Source organism: Aspergillus eucalypticola (assembly GCF_003184535.1).
Source record: "Aspergillus eucalypticola CBS 122712 chromosome Unknown BO83scaffold_17, whole genome shotgun sequence".
Lineage (NCBI taxonomy): Eukaryota > Fungi > Ascomycota > Eurotiomycetes > Eurotiales > Aspergillaceae > Aspergillus > Aspergillus eucalypticola.
The window spans coordinates 520,398-537,477 of NW_020290291.1; the positions used below are offsets into that span (position 1 = coordinate 520,398).

A 17,080-nucleotide genomic window follows, 5' to 3' on the forward strand; every position below is an offset into this window, starting at 1 on the left:
GAAGACAGGATGGCGACTTCTTGCACCGTTTTTGCCCGGCGGCTTTATCTGGTCGACCTCGTTGTTTCCAGCTATCGCTTTGTTGGCATCGGCTTTGGGCCTTAATTCACGTCGTGCTTTATGCCTGGCACAAAGACGTGAATTTGGCTTATCTCTAATCTGAAAACGATCGATTTTTAGTGGTTCCGCAACAAGTCATGAAGGTACCCCGTCATACTAACCACCGACGGTGAAACTACCCCCCTTCGTGACTACTCATATTCGATAGCTTTTGGCGCTTTCTTTTGCCTAATAGGTGACAAAATGAGTGTAAGGACTCTATGGATGGTTGCTGTTTGATGGCTTTTGCTGATCATACGACAGTTTCTCGATTCCGTTCTTTCGTCTATCGAGACGGGTAAACCGTCTCCAATCCCCCCCACCTCTGCCTCACCGTCGCCTCCTGTAACCTCTTCAAATGCTAAGACCGAGGTCCGCAAACCGGTTAACGTCTCTCGAGATGGCGCTTCAGAGCGCAAACCTCTGGTTTCTGGAATCAAGCGAAAGGCCGAGGAGCAGCTAGCTCGTCCTGCAAAATCTGTTACTCCAGCACCTACCAGGGCAGCAGCAACATCATCAACAACCAATACCACTACCACGGCGAAGTCTATCGTATCTACAGCTCCTAGACCTCGTCCGAGCGCGCCTTCTACAACAGCGACCACTGCAGTCAAGAGCCGCTCTTCAACCCCCCAGCAGAAGGCGCCTCCAGTGTCATCGAAGCCTCCCCCTAAAGGCTCCTTTGCGGATCTCATGGCCAAGGCTAAAGCACTACAAGAGAAGGCCCCGACTCAAGTTGGCATGTTCAAACACCAATCTGCCCCCAAGGAGAAGCTCAGCAAAGTCGAACGCAAGAAGAAGGCAGTGGAGGCGCAGACCAAGGACAAAGATGTGCGGTCAGCCAAGAAGGCAGGCGTTACTGCTGGTGGAGCTGCAGGCACGAAATCCGGTGACGGCAAGGTCGTCAAGAAGAGGGAACCCGAGCCATTATCCTACAAAGGAACCGCAAGACCGCCTCCGTCTACAGGCCAGCCCGAATACCGAGGAACCGCCGGTCTGCCACCACGTAAAACACTTGGCGACCGGAAAGCACAGTCTCGTTCCAAGCCTCGGATGGATGAATACCTGGGGACTGATGAGGAAGACGAGGGTGATTATGCCGATGACTACGACGACTACTATTCAGAATCCTCCGATATGGAGGCGGGCTTGTACGATGTGGAGGAAGAGGAGGCTGCTGCACTGGCGGCCGCCCGACGGGAAGATGAGGAGGAATGGCGCGCAGAGCTTGCCGCCAAGCAGCAGAAACTCGAGCGTCGCAAGAAGCTCGCTTCGTTGGCATCGCGACGATAAGAAGAAGTCCTTTGCTTCCACGATATAATACCTACCTAATCAAGCTTTTTGCTAGCCCTGCAAGCCGACTTACCCGGACTCTCACAATTATCTTGGATTTTCCATTTTGTTTTCTTTGTTTTCTTGTTTGGTTACGGAGCATCAGCGAGGAATACCCCGAGGGTGCGTTACATACGACGTTACTGGTCTTCTTTGTTTTCATTTGTTCATTTCTGTACCAATTTTGGATGAGCATCAGCGAGCGTCAAGGTGTCGATAGATGGAGGGCGATTATCTTCATTTTCACTTCACATATTAACATTGCTAGTTACATACAATAGCGGGCGTGTCTGTTACTGTCACTGTTCTCGTGGTAGCATTGAATGCGATTGAATAGCTGCAAATATTGACCACTCTCATCGTCATTGCTGGTAATGTGATTAATACATAGTAAGGATTGAGCAAAGCAATCAAGACCGGATTCTTATCGAGAAATGACCCCATCTGCCCCACCCGTAGGCGGTGACATCACTCTTTCTTCTGCTCCTACAGCTGCTGCTGCTTCTTCTCTCTACTCACTACTTACTTCTCTCTTCAATTGCTGCGCAGTCGATCTGCTCTTTATTATAGAACGCATAGTATACCATTCTACAGTTACAGATCCAGCATACTGATCGATCGCTATTTCGCTCGCCATCATGGAGTCGTCGGTTCATCACATTACAACCTCGTCCAAGGTTTTGCTGAAGAAGGCGCGCAATCTGGTGCCTCCGATGCTTGAGAAATTCCACAAAGGTAGGCTTTGACATTACAATTTCAGTGATTCACTTTACGAACTTTCTTCTGACAGATCAAAGGACAACAGGGACGTGTTGCTGTCATCGGAGGAAGTATAGAGTAAGTTCACCCCGCTCCTCTTCATGCGAACGGAATGTGAACGTGTCCAAGTTACACAGGGGCTCCCTACTTCTCTTCAATGGCGTCGGCTAGACTGGGTAAGATACTCATTCAATGCTAGTATAGCTAGCTTTTAGCTGACATGGCATTGCAGGATGCGATATGGTAGGCTGTTCACCAGAACGTTAGCCGCTGTATACACTTTCTGACAGATCACAGAGTCACGTAATTTGTGACAAGTCTGCTGCAGTTGTAAGTTTGCATTCTGCTAGACTCAAGCATGTCTGTTGTCATTGACCGTGGCTAGGTCATCAAAACTTATTCTCCGAACCTTATGGTTCACCCGATACTGCCAAGCAGCGACAACGTAAAAGATCCCGAATCTATTGACGCCCCGTCACTCGCTAGTCCCATCATCTCCATGCTTTCCCGTCTCCATTGCCTAGTTATTGGACCAGGTCTAGGTCGCGACGGAGTTACGCTCAAGGTGGTCACGGAGGTGATGAAGGAAGCCCGGTCCCGATCGATACCGTTTGTTTTGGATGCGGACGGTCTGCTCCTTGTCACGGAGGACCCGGATCTAGTGAAGGGCTACAAGGAATGTATTCTCACTCCTAATGTAAATGAGTTCAGTCGTCTGGCGAAAGCCCTGGGCATTGACGTTCCCAGCCAGGCCGAGATTGGCTCTAAGCCTGGTGGCGGCGACAAGACTAGCGAGGAGACTAGGGCTTGTGAACAGCTTTCTCAGGCTCTGGGTGGCGTTACTATCATTCAGAAGGGTCCTCATGATATTATCTCGAATGGTGTCACCAGCATTGTCTCCGACATTCAGGGCGGGCTGAAGCGGAGTGGTGGACAGGGAGATACGCTTACTGGCTCGCTGGGCACACTCTTGGCATGGAGGGCGGCTTACCATAATGGACTCTGGGATTCGGGAGAACAGGAAAATGAGAAGGAGGCTGAGACCAAGCAAGATGTCCAGGCGGAGCTGGAATCCGAGAACAAGAGGATGTCCCCTGCCACGACATTGCTTCTTGCGGCGTTCGCGGGAAGCAGTATTACGAGGGAGTGCTCTCGTCGTGCCTTTTTGGCCAAGGGACGGAGTATGCAGGCTAGCGATCTCACTGATGAGGTCCATGAAAGCTTCCTGCAGCTGATTGGGGAACCAGAGGCGTCGAAAATGCGCTTGTAGGGTTTATTTACGAAGTGATCGGAATGTTCGTGTCGAGATATATAGGAATGACATAATGAAAGGTTATTTATAGATTTAAAGTATATCTAGGTAGTGGAAGTTCTTTGTCTATAGACAGACCACACACTTTTACTATCTCTGCTATCGCACTGGGGCCGTGACTTCTTTTCTCCAAGGTTGATCCCGCATCAGATGCGAGTATCTTCTGCAACAGCGGTCAGCAGATAATAGCACCAAGGGTTGCTTTTGCCATAGCGATGGCATTAACCCTACTAGATGAACACCAAATGAGTTTGTTCGATCGAACAGTCACATATATACCATTTAAGCTCTGGTAGACATCAAAACGTAATCATTGCCTTATGTTCGGATGTCACGAGATAGAACAAATGCATATGCGACACTTCTACGATCTTGGACAGTTCGACTCCATTGATGTTGAACGTCCAATAGCCAACTTGGCCCAATTGAAACATCGCAGCCTCCACCAAACGGATATCCAGATCATAATATTGACCCTGTCTTTGACCTCCACTATTGAAGATTTCCACATACATGACGTCCTTGTTGCCAGACTAGCCCTGTCACTCACCTGACCGTGAGCGATATCAAAGCGAAAAGAATGAGAGCCTTTCAACGTAGCATAACTCATCTCCCAAATAACTCTGACCCACCCGTAGTGATGGAATCCATACTTCCAGCCTTGCTAAAGAAAGCAACAATCGCCTCCCGTCAATGCTGTGTCCGCAGGGCTGTCTCGTATTCGCCCTCCACCACCGGCACAGCCCATATAACAGGGAGCTTAATGGTCTATTTTCAATTACCTGGTATGTCTCAGAGGAACCACACCATCACCGCATACTGAGCTAATCTTGGGATGGTATCCCTCGTGACGTCGTAGTCGCGATATTCAGATACCAGCCACCATGTTTTCCGTCCTTCGGCAACGAGGATCCCAGATGATATGGTCAGATCTATACGAAGTAGACTTGATTGAATTACTCTATTTCAAGTTTTAGTCCATACTAATAATACCTCTTACCTTTGCCCCCAGATAATCAGATAACTTAGAAAATGAATATAAGATCCCCTCCCATCCCCATTTTCTAATCCTCATCCTCACCATCATAACCACAATTACAACTGCATTATATTATTATTACCAGCACATCCAAACCCCACACCTCAACATGTACTTCTCAACCACCTTCACCCTCCTCCTAGTCACCACCACCCTAACCCTCGCCTCCCCCAACCCAGCTCCAGCTCCAGCTTCCCAATCCGCATCCCCAGCATCCCCCCCAACATGCGGAACCTGCAACCCCCTCTCAGGCGAAAACCACTGCGACGTGACAACCTCATGCATCAACACCGGCACGCGCTTCCACTGCGCCTGTCGTGCGGGATACAAAGCCTCCCGCCAGAATAACGACATCACTAAACAGTTCCGCTTGAATGTCCCCGGGTATCAGTTTCTGGTCTTCACGCCTGAAAATACCCAGTGTGATACGCTGTGCGATAATCCGTACGGAGCGAGTGCGCAGTTGTGTTCTGAGGTGCCGATTTATGGACAGTGTGGGGTTTGAGTTATTGAATTCATTTTGGAGAGAGGTGGAAGGAAGGTTTGGGTGGAAAGGGGGATGGAGTGATAGTTGGGGGGTTTGGGAAGGAAGGGATTTGGTTGATGTCTGTCAGTGGAGGGCTGTTAGGAAGATTGTTACGCTCCTTCTACTAGATATATATTATGCACGTTGTACTGCTTGATTATTCAATGCCATTCATTTAGTTGTGATGATATCAAGAAATAAACACCAAAACACCGGTCCGGGTTCTACCCTCCCACAGGAATCTCACATGGCCTCGTGCACGTCTCTCGGATGAAGATAAATAGTTAGAAAAAATAATCGATGGAAGATAGCAGAAACGTATGACTGCAGACTCGTGCTAAAATTAAGTAATAGCCCTTTTACATGTCCATAGCATCAACAAAGACGAGACGGGTACCACCGCCCAGAACTTGCCAGACCTATAAGATAGAATGATTAGCAGACGCTCATATAGACGTGGTATACAGTAGCTGAACTTACATTGTTATGCTCATACTCGTCAATCGTCACGTTGAGCTGGTCCTCCGTGAAACCCTTGGCAAGTACTCTCTCCCGAATTCTCCTCATGCTCAATTCGCTTCCGTCTCCATCGCCCACAGCCGCAGCACCACTCTCCATCATGCTGCGAATGAGGTAGTAGATCTTGCTGGTGGGGCTCTGGTCCAAGCTTGACTGGCCGTCGTTGGCCAGCGAAGCCTTGCTGACCTCGACCAGGCGCAGGGCCTCGTCGACATCTTCGGTGACAACTTCGTTGCTGAATCGGAGACGTGCCAAGGCCTGCGACAGACGAACAACACCGAGCAGCGTACGGGGCGTAACATGAGAGAACTGCTTCTTCTCTGCCTCGTCCTTCTTCTGCTGCTTCCTCATTCTTACATAGGCTCCGACCATGTAATCGGACACAGCGGAGGGAACAACAGGACGGTAGGTACGCGCCTTAGCAATGTACTGGCGGACTTCCTGAGGCGTGAACATAACGCCGGCATCCTCGTGCTCAGGGTGCTTGTTGTGCATGTGGACATAGGTGACGTGGCTAGCCAGCTCCTCATCTGCTTCGCGCGAAGGGGTATCGAGAATAAGGAACATGACATCGAAACGCGAAAGGAGAGCCGCGGGAAGGTTGATATTCTCAACTGGAGAGATTCGGGGGTTGTAACGGCCGTAAAGCGGGTTGGCTGCTGCCAGGATCGAGGTACGAGCGTTGAGGGTGGTCGTGATTCCCGCCTTGGAGATGGAAATGGTCTGCTGTTCCATCACTTCGTGAATGGCCGTACGATCCGAGTCATCCATCTTATCGAATTCATCGATACAGCAGATACCGTTGTCTGCCAGGACCAGGGCACCTCCCTCCAGGACCATCTCATCCGTCACCGGGTCCCGCATAACAGCGGCAGTGAGACCAACACCACTGCTTCCTCGACCGGTTGTATACACACCACGAGGTGCAACCTTGGCAATATACTTCAACAGCTGGGATTTGGCAACACCAGGGTCACCCATAAGGCAGATGTTGATGTCACCACGAATGTGCAGGCCGTCGCCCATCTCTTTCGTGACACCACCAATCAGGAGCAAAAGCAGTGCCTTCTTCACATCTAGGTGTCCGTAGATCTCAGGAGCAATAGATCGCGACAAGTACTCGTACATATTTCCGGACTTCTGGTACTGGTCGATCTTGCGGAGAGTTCGGCTGTCCATGGCCGTGTCGTTGTATGACTTCTTGTGCTGCGTGATATGCTGGGCTTCCATGTAAGTATCAGTCAGCAAGCCCGCACGGATGGCTCTGAAGCCGGTGTAAGGCGTGGGAAGGAAGATTCCTGCGATGTCAACAACATCTCCCGGGTTGAGCTGGCGTGTGAGACTTCCATGGCAGTGAATTGTCATGGTTCGCGGGATATGGCCAACGGGCACCTGATCCGCCATTTCTTGGATCTTGACCTCTTGGAAAGGAACGAATTTGGAAGCGCGAGTGGAGAGGAACAGCTGCCCCTTGGAGTTGTTCGTCCTGCATTCTTCGGACACACATTCGGACATAGGAAGGAACTGCTTCGTAGTAACCGGTTGGAACACTTCACATCCACAGCGATCACAAGTGTAGGCGTTAATTTCAACAGCTGGCTTGACATCCGAGACACGGGTTGTAATACCCCGAACGGTGATCAAGCCACCAATGTGCTCTGCGCGGACGTTGCGCACTGCAAGGGCCTTGGACTGGCGGTCACTGCTCGAGCCGGAAGGGGTGAGGGGCTTGAAGTTCATGGTGTACCGGCGTGTCAGCTCGGGCGGAAAGATAGACTGGGCGGCATCGGCGTCGGCATTGGCCTCTGCAGCCATGTTCATGGCCTCGTTGCGCTTTTCACGCTGCGACATGATAACATCGAGTACATCATCCTTGAAACTGTGCGCGATTAGCTGCAAGCCCTGAAGGGTAGAATTTTCGACCTACGTGATCTCCTTGCTTTCCTTCGGCATCAAGTCATCAACCGCACGAGAGAAAAGATCGATATAATGGTAGGTGTTCTTCTGCACGGATTCAACAAGCCGCAGGTCCACATCATCCGAAAGGCCTTTCTCATACTGTAGCAGGTCAGACTTGGTCGAAAGATGAGTCGCAATAAGGAAGCACTCACAGTAGCGAGATCGTCCAGCTCGATCAGAATGTTTGTGCGCTCCCGGTCAGCGACCTCCTGCAATACCTGCATGTATTTGAGCTTAGGCTCCCGACGTCTGCGACCAGCGCGCTGTGCGCTGCCCTCCTGGGCGACATCATCCATAAAGTCGTATTCATCGCTGGTGCCATCCTCGTCAATGCGAAGGTCTTCAATGGCTTCTGTCGCAGCCGATTCCGAAGCAGACTCAAAACTTTTGAAGTGCTTCAGAAAATCCTTGAAGGCATCGAGCTGCGCTTCGTAGTTGACGTTGAGGGTGTAAGCGTTCAAAGCCATGATGCTGTAGGGCAACAAACCAGTTCAATTGACCAACAGCTGGCGATGAAGCGGGTTTGTGATGGTGCTAAAACTGCCTGGGGCCGAGAAGGTAAAAGAAAGGCGGCGGTTCGGCCAAAGCGTCCCTTGGCGGAGTTTCTTCCCAGTTGGCGGATTGCCTTTTTCGGCTGCCGCAGCAACACGTCGCGAAACGCGTCGATTTCGCGTCTTTCATGCCATTTCTACTTTATTGCCAATTTAGGACTAGCGTACTTTAGTCAAAGAAGCACGTGTTCTCGGAGAGGAACAACTCTCGGCCCGAACATCGGCGGCGGGCCACCTCGGCCAACGGCATCTGGTTGGTTTGCGGAGTCAATGCGAGTCTAATGAGTCCGGGGAGATGCTGAGGTCTGGTCTTCTCTCATTCTCCCCAAAAACTCCCGACCCCCGACTCCAATTCTTCTGCTGTGTTCGCTGACCGCACGAGCTTGCGATCCTGCGCCTGAGAATGGCGCCCCGAAAGCCCTCCACCACCGCGGAAGTTTCCCTGGTACCTTTGAAGAACTGTCTTGTAAACCTGCCACCGTCGCTGGTCGCACTGCTGGTCAATGCCAACACTGTAAGCTAGTCAACCCACCTGGACAGAGCACGGTGATAATCCAGCCCGGCTGACTTAAAATTAGGCCGCACAAAATGTAATTGTCGAACTACAATATCGCCTACCTACGGGGAGCCCCGCGCTGCGGTCATGCTATCTGGGATGGACTGGAATGCCGAGTAAGCGGAAGCTGGCTCCCGTCGTGGGAAGGGACGGCATCAGCAGTGCTTCTGCCGCCAGGGAGCAGGACATTTCTACTGTAGAGCTGGACACAACGTTTGGAAGACTCTTGGGTCTTACTGATGGCCAAAGGGTAAGTTTGCCGGTCGCGACACGGACCCTCAGATGCTAATGCGCCTAGGTCGGGATATACATCCATCTTGATCCACCCGTTGCGCATACCATTAATATTGAACCTCTGACTCCGGAGGACTGGGAGAGTATGTTTTGGGTCAACTTCTGTCATGTACCGGCATGTCTAACCACGTGCAGTTATTGAGCTTCACGCGACCTTCCTCGAGCTTAACCTTCTGTCGCAGATCCGAGCCCTCCCCAACCCCACATACACGACGCCTCAACCTGATCACATGCACCCTCTTGCATTGCATCTTTCTCCAACATCTACGGCTAACATTGTCATCACATCTTTGACTCCTGCTCCCCCAAATACCTCGCCCTTCGCGAAGATAGCGCCAGATGCGGAAGTCATTGTTGCTCCGAAGACTCGTCCGAAGGCCAACAGAGGCGCCCGGGGAGATAGCCGGAGTGTCACTGGAAGCAGCAGAAGAAGTGTTGGGGGACGGAGTAGTGGAAGCACCGCCCGGGCAAAGGGCAGTCGATCTGACTCGACGAGCAGGGGCTCCCTCTTCTTCCGGGGAGTCGACCGCCAACTGTCGGAGCAGTACTTCGATGAAGAGGCAGAGGAAGACAACGATGATGGGTTCCGTGTTTGGCTTGATCCGGACATGCTTGCCACCAACGAGCTTCGGGGTGCAGGATGGGCTTGCATTTCGGTTGTTCAGCCTGCTGGCCTGAAGGCGCCACCCGACCCGCAGCAACAGGTAGAACAAACGGAACAAAAAGGTAGCGATGTCGGAACACCGGCGGCCAAGCTGGTTGCAAGGTTGATCCCTTGGACTGATGCTCCGGACACCCAGCATATTGCAGTATCCACTCTGTTGTCTGCTGCTCTCGGTGCTGAGGGTATGGTGGGTGGTATTATTCGAGTCGAGGCGGCCCCTCCGCCGCTGCAGCGGTCCACGGTGAAAACGCTCAAGATACATCCTTTTATGGCTGATACGACAAAGAAGAAAGATGGATTGAAATTCGGGTCCGATACTGCGGCAGCGAGAGATGCATTGGCAGAGCGTATCAAGATGATCTATGGGAGTACTGGATCGGATAAGGGGCTACTAGCAGGGCCCTTGACCGATGGGATGGTTTTGCCAAATACAGACTACCAGGCAACAGGACCTAGTTTCGACGGTGCTATTCTCCGATTTGACCCTCCGCTGAAGACTGGTTCCGAAACGGCAAAACCAGCAACAAACTGGCTCTTGGGATCAGATGCTAAGCTGTCGCTGGAAGTGCAGGCTGAGATACCCCGTCCAGCGGAATCAAGCTCCTCCGCCCATCCATCTGAGGACGCAATACCGCCTACTGTTCCTGAACTGGTCGGGATCGACCGCATTATCTCTCAGTCTATCGATAACCTGACCAGATCCTCCTCTATCTTACTTACAGGCGGTCTGGGGTCTGGGAAGACAGCTTTGAGCCATCTACTAGCTCACCGTGTGCGGACGGACTATTTGTTCAACGTGAAATATTTCTCCTGTCGGAAACTGGTTACCGACGAGACTCGGATTTCAAACATCAAAGAAACGCTGAACCGCCTTTTCATGTCCGCTTCCTGGTGCGCACGTCTTGGCGGACAGTCGCTTGTAATTCTGGATGATCTTGACAAGCTGTGTCCTGTCGAGACAGAGCTTCAGGTTGGAGGGGACAATGGCCGCAGCCGCCAGAACAGTGAAGTAATCTGCTCGATGGTGCGCGAGTATTGCACCATGAACTCTTCGGTGGTTCTGCTGGCCACGGCACAGTCGAAAGAGTCCTTGAACAATGTCATTATCGGAGGTCACGTTGTCCGAGAGATCATCCACTTGAGGGCTCCGGACAAGGAAGGTCGCCGCAAGGTGCTGGAGCAACTTACCAGCCAGGACAGAGGTGTCCCACCTGCGTTGAACGGTCATGCACGGAACTCCAGCTCCTCTACGCAAGACTCCTGGTTGAACCCTTCCAATCCAGGAAGTCGTCCCAGCTCAGCGGGGGCAGACGGGTTCGTGCTTGGTAGGGATGTGGATTTCCTGGAACTTGCTGGCAAGACGGACGGGTACATGCCCGGCGATATGGTCCTTCTAGTCTCCCGCGCACGGAACGAGGCTCTTATTCGCTCTGTTCAGGATATTTCATCATCGTCGAGAGCCATCACGCTTGGGGCAGATGATTTTGATAACGCTATCAAAGGCTTTACTCCCGCGTCTCTTCGAAACGTTACGCTCACCTCGTCTACTACGACCTTTGCAGGCATCGGTGGGTTGACTGAGACCCGTAAAATGCTTCTCGAGACGTTGCAGTATCCCACCAAGTACGCGCCTATCTTCGCACAATGTCCTTTGCGTCTGCGCTCAGGTCTGCTACTTTACGGATATCCTGGATGTGGAAAGACATTGCTCGCCAGTGCGGTAGCCGGAGAGTGTGGCCTGAACTTCATCTCCGTCAAGGGTCCTGAAATCTTGAACAAGTATATCGGTGCGAGTGAGAAGAGTGTCCGAGATCTCTTCGAACGGGCACAGGCCGCTCGACCGTGTATCCTCTTCTTCGATGAATTCGACAGTATCGCACCTAAGCGTGGACACGACTCTACAGGTGTCACCGATCGCGTTGTCAACCAGCTTCTGACACAAATGGATGGTGCCGAAGGTCTCTCCGGAGTGTACGTCCTTGCAGCTACATCCCGACCAGACCTCATCGATCCCGCCCTGCTCCGACCAGGACGTCTCGACAAATCTTTGATCTGCGACATGCCCAACCACGCAGACCGACTCGACATAATCCGAGCAGTGAGCGAGAAGCTCGCAATGAACGAGGAAGTCGCTGCTCGTCTGGACGAAGTGGCCACCCGTACAGAGGGCTTCTCCGGAGCTGATCTGCAAGCTGTCGTATACAACGCCCATCTTGAGGCAGTCCACGATGCCCTGGGCGACCACTCCGTAAACGACAAGTCCACGGCCAAGAATGGCACAAAGTCCTCATCAACAGCCACCAGCACCAAGTCATTCATCCAATTCCTCTACTCTGCCTCCGAGCAGGAGGCCGGAAAGGTATCGATGCCTTCTCCAGCTATTGTCGCGTCCAAGCTCGATGCAATCAAGAGCGCACGACGACGCCAGCGACAGTCGGAGCAAGGCACAACAAACAACACTCAGACCGCAGTACCCAACGGGACCGCGCACGAGGAACCGCGTGAGGAGATCATCGTGCGGTGGGAGCACATGGAACGTTCTCTGAACACAACGCGTAGCTCCCTCAGCCCAGCTGAAAGACGCCGCTTGGAAGGTATCTACCGGGAGTTCATCTTCGGACGGAACGGCGAGATGCCTAACGGCGAGGGCAGCCAAGAGATAGGAGGACGGACGAGCTTGATGTGATCCATGTATATTAATACTACATGCATATATTGTTCCACATTTCCACTTTTTGACTTGGTAGTCCTCTAGCATGCTGCCATTTACGCAGTTTAGATTCCTACAGGCTAGAGATCTAACCGTAGATCTTGATCTATTATGGCTGGGAGACTTTCCCTGGCTAGCTTTTACCTTGCGTATGCTATCATCTCCATGCTTTGAGCGAAGAAGGAAGAGACACCAATGAACTCCGTCTGCGAGGTCCCTTCGCCAAAACCTCCTCTAGACTTTCTTTCTTCAATCCCGGCAGTCCCTTTTCGCGCCGGGCCTCAACTTCCTGCCAAAACATAACGACAACTCGGCGAACCCAGCCCTGGTAGTCCTGCGTCCTTGATGATGCTGATGATGTCCCATCATCAGACGTAGCAACTACTTGATCATTCCGCTCTATCTCGCACGACCAACAAAGACAGGCATCATACTCCTCTTTGAAAAGCTGTGAATAAGCCCTCTGAGTAGCCTTGATCGAGCCACTCAGGTTTTTATGCATCACGTTGTCATTATGATCCATAAACTTCCCTACATGTCGAATACAGAACCGGTGATAAGGTTCTGGAGAGAGCTGGTGCGTGTACCAGAATAGATCCACGTCTGATGTCGGGGTAACATATAGGCAATTTGACGGATGAGCTAATTTTAGAAAATTTCGATATTTCTGCTGTGCTCGTGGCAGGGTACCAATTAGTTTTGATAGAGTGGTTGTAGACTGACAGCAGAGGGCTGGTGAACGCAGCCAGCATTTCTTGTGCATCTCGTCGATGAAGCATGTTGCGCGCAGTACTGAGGAGTAGTGAGCTGATGATGCTTGTGTCACTGGGGAGGTTGGTGTGTAGAATGATAGCAATGTCTCTACTGCCCATTTTGGTGTGTTGCTTTCGTAGCTTGCGGTGTGGATAGCTTGGAGGAAGCGTTCGCGCGTGGTGCAGGACTCTAGGATAGACAGTGGTAGTGCTCTTGATAGGGGATATAATGCTTGAGCGAGAGCAGGGTTTGAATATGTTCCCCGTAGTCGGGACTCTCTGGTTTGGCGAAGATGAAGAAGATCGCTGCGGAGTGCGTCCACGGACGGTGCGTAGCCGCAATCGCATCCTAGCTCGAAGCCTTGGTTGATATCTTCAGTTTGAGCGGTGGGTATGATCGGTAAATTTCTGGTGGTGTGGCAGTATGGACAGTTCATATCGTACACTAGCGGATGCGCTTTGTTACAGAGCTCTTCAAGAAGATCGGCTGATTGTCCGGAAGTCTTTTCAAAGAAGTCCCTGGCAGCAGAAGAGATGCAGTATTCGGTCGTCCTGATGTCGATTGCATTAACCTAGTATATTTAGTCAACAGTGGTATTTTTGAGGGCAATTGTTTATTATCCTCTTACCACTTCCTTCCAGGGGAACAGAACCCGGCGCATATGAGGTACGTCCAGCCGAGAACAGTCGTCCTCGTAAATAACAGGCTGTAGCATATACGCGTGCCAGATTATCATAACATCTAGAGCAAGTATCAGCGTGTCCTGTGCAGTATATCATCGTAAAGGGGAGTAACTACCCATAGGAGGTAATAGATTGCCAGGTAGCTCCAAGAAGCCTTCCTCAGGAATCGTATTTGAAAGTTTCTGGTTGACTGCATGCCACCACGAGTAGAATCGAGGAATAGCAACCTCCATAAGACCGGCCAATAACTGACTGTGAATTTTCTCATGGTTTGACTGCGGGTCTACACTGTTCGCCGAGAGCAAGGCAAGCAGTTTTATGGCTGTCTCTCCACTGGTTGCATTTCGCTTCCACGCCCACATAGCTTCCATTAACAGCAGATGAGCAGCTGCTTGAGCTACAGACGGGACAGAATCTTCTGCCACGTGAGACAATCCGGAAGGGCTCATAATAGATGTGTCAGGAGCAGAAGCCTCTTTCTCCTGCGTGTCCGCTTCGGTGAAGACTGGACGCTGTGTGGTTGCCAATGGGGCATCTAGAATGTTTTTGCTGGCTGGTTGAATGCCGGACAAGACTGTGGACACAATGGAGAGCACTGCCATTGTGGATTGCGTCTAGATGTAAGTAATGGCTTTTGAAACCCAGACGCAATTGCCCTTATCAGTTTCGAGATGAGACGGTCTATATAGCATGCTCCGGGGGCACAAGTAAATCGAACCCGGCCATGTATATTCTAGCTCCTCAAGTCCATGGGAGCTACATTTGAGAAGGTGGATCCATTTGTTTGATTGAACCATGTCACGACTACCCGGAAATGAGAGTTGTGAACTCTAAAAATCCTATCGATGAGTAGAGGGAAGGATAATACATAGGGCCTATTGTATCGAGTTCTAAAGCACCAATTCAAGGCCCCAATAACGACATATAGGCGTTGTTAATTAGCGATGTTCGTTGTACCGGTTGCAGTCGCGATGATTCATCATTAGATTTGCCTGAATCTCTCTCGGATATCGCCGATGAGACCCATCCGGACTCAGACAAGCAGGGTTTCAGTATCAGCATTTACTGACCGTCAGGGCATGAATGGCACCTGCAGTGAGTGCTAGTCGTTGCAGCTGGTCGCATACCCAGCCAGACCTTACACTTATTTCTATGTATAATGTCGTGAGTATCGCTACCGCATCTGTATAGCAGAAACCAGCCTCGTAGAATCCTGGAATTCACTGACGAAGAAACATTTGCACGACGTTGCAGGCATGTTGTTGATCTTGATGATCAGCATGACTCGTTCAACCACCAAACCCCCGCGGCTCCGAGGAAACTGTACTAATACTACGTAGTATTACAGTCTTGCGGATTTCCCCGATTATGTTACACTTGAGACCCACTCATCAGCTGGGGTAACTCAAGCATCCGCGGAGTATATGTGCCAAGCTGTCAGGCACTCTAGAAGTTTTACCACACTATCACCCCCTTGTAATAGGACATATAGGGGAAGCGATGGCATTGTTATAGTTATCGAGCAATAACTCTCCAGCATACAAAAACTCATTTTTCTATCCTCGAAAACATGTTTCACGATGCTTTTGAATAATTTTTGGTAGATGATCATGCTTGATGTATTCAATAGTGATTAATGAATAATGTTTTCATGGTACATGAGCATGTTAGTATCGAGAGTGAATGCAGGAGTCACCTATCCTACCCCTAGTGTTGTGGTGGTGAGTAGAGCACTCCGTAGGTGATCTCCGAAGCGCAAGCCACCTACAGTACTTTCCTGAATCTACGAACAACAAGCATTTGCAGATCGTAGCTTCCTTTGTTTGGTGTGTCTTCCTCCCCCAAATTTGAATGGTGGGTGTTATACACATCTCCCGTAATAGAAATTCCGAATTATGCATGTGCCAGGGACACCAAAACCATTTGGCCGTGTTATGCTTCATCCTGTGACTATCAGCTAGACACAAGAAACGCCATATCATCTCTGCACTTTTGCATGATTTCTTGTGGATCAAAAGTGCCAGATCCTCAGGTCAATTGCAGACGAGGGAAGAGCAGCCATCTGCAAATTCCACCTGACACTTGTGATGTAAAGACGAACGGTTAGAGTCCCCTCGCCGTGATCTGCTTCAGTGGGAAAGAACAATATTCTCATGTAGTCGACCCTAGGACCTTTTCCCATTACCGTGATGGCAGTCTCCCAGTCAGCGAAGGTCACTTTATTGTCTCCAAAATTTCGATCGCCGAATTCCAAGACAGATTTTACTTCCCGTGCCCATGACTATATGAAAGGCTAATTATTAGGAGGCTATCTCGGAAGGGGTATTTGTCACTTATTTTATTACCTTTTCCAGCTTTGGCGCTTCAGCCCCCAGAAATATATAACGCACACGATTGTAAGAGTCAGCCGGATCCAACGCGGTCAGCATAGAAGGTGTTAAGTTCAAGGCTTCGCAGCTTGTCGCAACCTCTGGGAAGTCTGATGATGAGGCCATCACGAGTGTGGCCCCCTTGGCCAAAGTCATCCAGACAACCACAGCACGGCCATCAAAAGCGATGGAGAACGCAAGAAGGCAGCGACCGCCTTGCTGCGCGGCGTCCTATAGCTCCTGGCTATGCTGCACGGTACAAACGGCATGTATGCCCCTGTGATACACCATCACTCCTTTCGGCTTGCCCGTTGTGCCCGAGGTAAAGATAATCCATGTAAGGTCATCGGCCTGCATACCGCGTCGGCATGCCTCCAACTCTACTTGTAGGCCGTCCTTGTTTGGTGGTGACAAGACGAGCCATTCTCTCTGAAAATTGACCGTAAAGACAGGTAGTCGGAGGTCAGGACAGGGGCTCGTCATGACCGCTACCGTGGAATTCAGCTCGGAGAGGGCGGCCTCGATACGAGCACGACTATAGGCGGCCACGTCCATCGGTACATAGCAGGCTCCTACTCTCAAGATCTCAATCACTGCCGGAAGCATCTCCAGCGACATTCGGGTCAACAGCGGGACTCGGGCGCGTGGCAGTACACCGGCCAATAATAAGGCGTGACTAACATGGAGAGAGACATCGCGAAGAGCCCCGTAGGTGAGGGATTGGCCTTGCCACTCCGCTGCGACTCGCCCGGGGAATCTGTCGGCCCATTGGTCAAAGAGATCGACGACGGTGTCGTCTAGTGGCTCTGAAGAATAGGAGTCATTCATTGTTGGAGTGGTGAGATTGGACATAGGTTAATATGAAGAGATGAGCTGGGAAGGATTGCGTAGCATTGATGTCGAACGCTTCGGCGATGGGCTAAATAGCTTGATTCTCAGTATACGTAGATTATAT

The 17,080-nt window shown here is 51.0% G+C and overlaps 7 protein-coding genes across 7 annotated transcripts; 4 read left to right on the forward strand and 3 right to left on the reverse strand.

Annotated features, from left to right (window-relative positions):
* The first annotated feature begins 51 nt into the window (after positions 1 to 51).
* BO83DRAFT_379658 (uncharacterized protein) lies at positions 52 to 1,800 on the forward strand. The gene is made up of 2 exons (XM_025531559.1): positions 52 to 309; positions 364 to 1,800. The coding sequence occupies exons 1-2, from the start codon at positions 304 to 306 to the stop codon at positions 1,390 to 1,392; spliced, it is 1,035 nt and encodes a 344-aa protein (XP_025386749.1). The 5' UTR covers positions 52 to 303; the 3' UTR covers positions 1,393 to 1,800.
* Positions 1,801 to 2,069: 269 nt separating this feature from the next.
* BO83DRAFT_428466 (ATP-dependent (S)-NAD(P)H-hydrate dehydratase) lies at positions 2,070 to 3,460 on the forward strand (the record flags this gene model as incomplete). Its single annotated transcript, XM_025535409.1, has 6 exons — positions 2,070 to 2,166; positions 2,229 to 2,268; positions 2,320 to 2,366; positions 2,423 to 2,433; positions 2,488 to 2,520; positions 2,576 to 3,460. 6 exons carry the CDS (start codon positions 2,070 to 2,072, stop codon positions 3,458 to 3,460), a joined length of 1,113 nt encoding a protein of 370 aa, XP_025386750.1.
* Positions 3,461 to 4,513: 1,053 nt separating this feature from the next.
* BO83DRAFT_379662 (putative adhesin) lies at positions 4,514 to 5,217 on the forward strand. Its single transcript, XM_025531560.1, has one exon. It carries the CDS (start codon positions 4,651 to 4,653, stop codon positions 5,044 to 5,046), a length of 396 nt encoding a protein of 131 aa, XP_025386751.1. The 5' UTR covers positions 4,514 to 4,650; the 3' UTR covers positions 5,047 to 5,217.
* Positions 5,218 to 5,278: 61 nt separating this feature from the next.
* Positions 5,279 to 8,073, reverse strand: BO83DRAFT_418349 (DNA replication licensing factor MCM7). Its single transcript, XM_025534814.1, has 4 exons — positions 7,698 to 8,073; positions 7,514 to 7,644; positions 5,548 to 7,465; positions 5,279 to 5,486 (listed from the first exon to the last, which is right to left on the reverse strand). Exons 1-4 carry the CDS (start codon positions 8,010 to 8,012, stop codon positions 5,427 to 5,429), a joined length of 2,424 nt encoding a protein of 807 aa, XP_025386752.1. The 5' UTR covers positions 8,013 to 8,073; the 3' UTR covers positions 5,279 to 5,426.
* A 369-nt stretch (positions 8,074 to 8,442) lies between these two features.
* pex1 (AAA family ATPase peroxin 1) lies at positions 8,443 to 12,340 on the forward strand. The gene is made up of 4 exons (XM_025528603.1): positions 8,443 to 8,610; positions 8,675 to 8,902; positions 8,951 to 9,029; positions 9,082 to 12,340. The coding sequence occupies exons 1-4, from the start codon at positions 8,500 to 8,502 to the stop codon at positions 12,294 to 12,296; spliced, it is 3,633 nt and encodes a 1,210-aa protein (XP_025386753.1). The 5' UTR covers positions 8,443 to 8,499; the 3' UTR covers positions 12,297 to 12,340.
* Positions 12,341 to 12,477: 137 nt separating this feature from the next.
* Positions 12,478 to 14,358, reverse strand: BO83DRAFT_448002 (uncharacterized protein; the record flags this gene model as incomplete). The annotated part of the gene is made up of 3 exons (XM_025536667.1): positions 12,478 to 13,644; positions 13,702 to 13,814; positions 13,872 to 14,358. 3 exons carry the CDS (start codon positions 14,356 to 14,358, stop codon positions 12,478 to 12,480), a joined length of 1,767 nt encoding a protein of 588 aa, XP_025386754.1.
* A 1,998-nt stretch (positions 14,359 to 16,356) lies between these two features.
* On the reverse strand, positions 16,357 to 16,977 carry BO83DRAFT_448003 (putative NRPS-like enzyme; the record flags this gene model as incomplete). Its single annotated transcript, XM_025536668.1, has 1 exon — positions 16,357 to 16,977. One exon carries the CDS (start codon positions 16,975 to 16,977, stop codon positions 16,357 to 16,359), a length of 621 nt encoding a protein of 206 aa, XP_025386755.1.
* Positions 16,978 to 17,080: the final 103 nt, after the last annotated feature.

Coding starts and splice junctions, on each gene's coding strand:
- pex1 (XM_025528603.1), top strand. CDS start 8,500: ATGGCGCCCCGAAAGCCCTCCACCACCGCGGAAGTTTCCCTGGTACCT. Junction 8,611..8,674: donor TGCTGGTCAATGCCAACACT/GTAAGCTAGTCA, acceptor ACTTAAAATTAG/GCCGCACAAAATGTAATTGT. Junction 8,903..8,950: donor GTCTTACTGATGGCCAAAGG/GTAAGTTTGCCG, acceptor TAATGCGCCTAG/GTCGGGATATACATCCATCT.
- BO83DRAFT_379662 (XM_025531560.1), top strand. CDS start 4,651: ATGTACTTCTCAACCACCTTCACCCTCCTCCTAGTCACCACCACCCTA.
- BO83DRAFT_418349 (XM_025534814.1), bottom strand. CDS start 8,012: ATGGCTTTGAACGCTTACACCCTCAACGTCAACTACGAAGCGCAGCTC. Junction 7,645..7,697: donor AGCTGGACGATCTCGCTACT/GTGAGTGCTTCC, acceptor GACCTGCTACAG/TATGAGAAAGGCCTTTCGGA. Junction 7,466..7,513: donor AAGGAAAGCAAGGAGATCAC/GTAGGTCGAAAA, acceptor AATCGCGCACAG/TTTCAAGGATGATGTACTCG.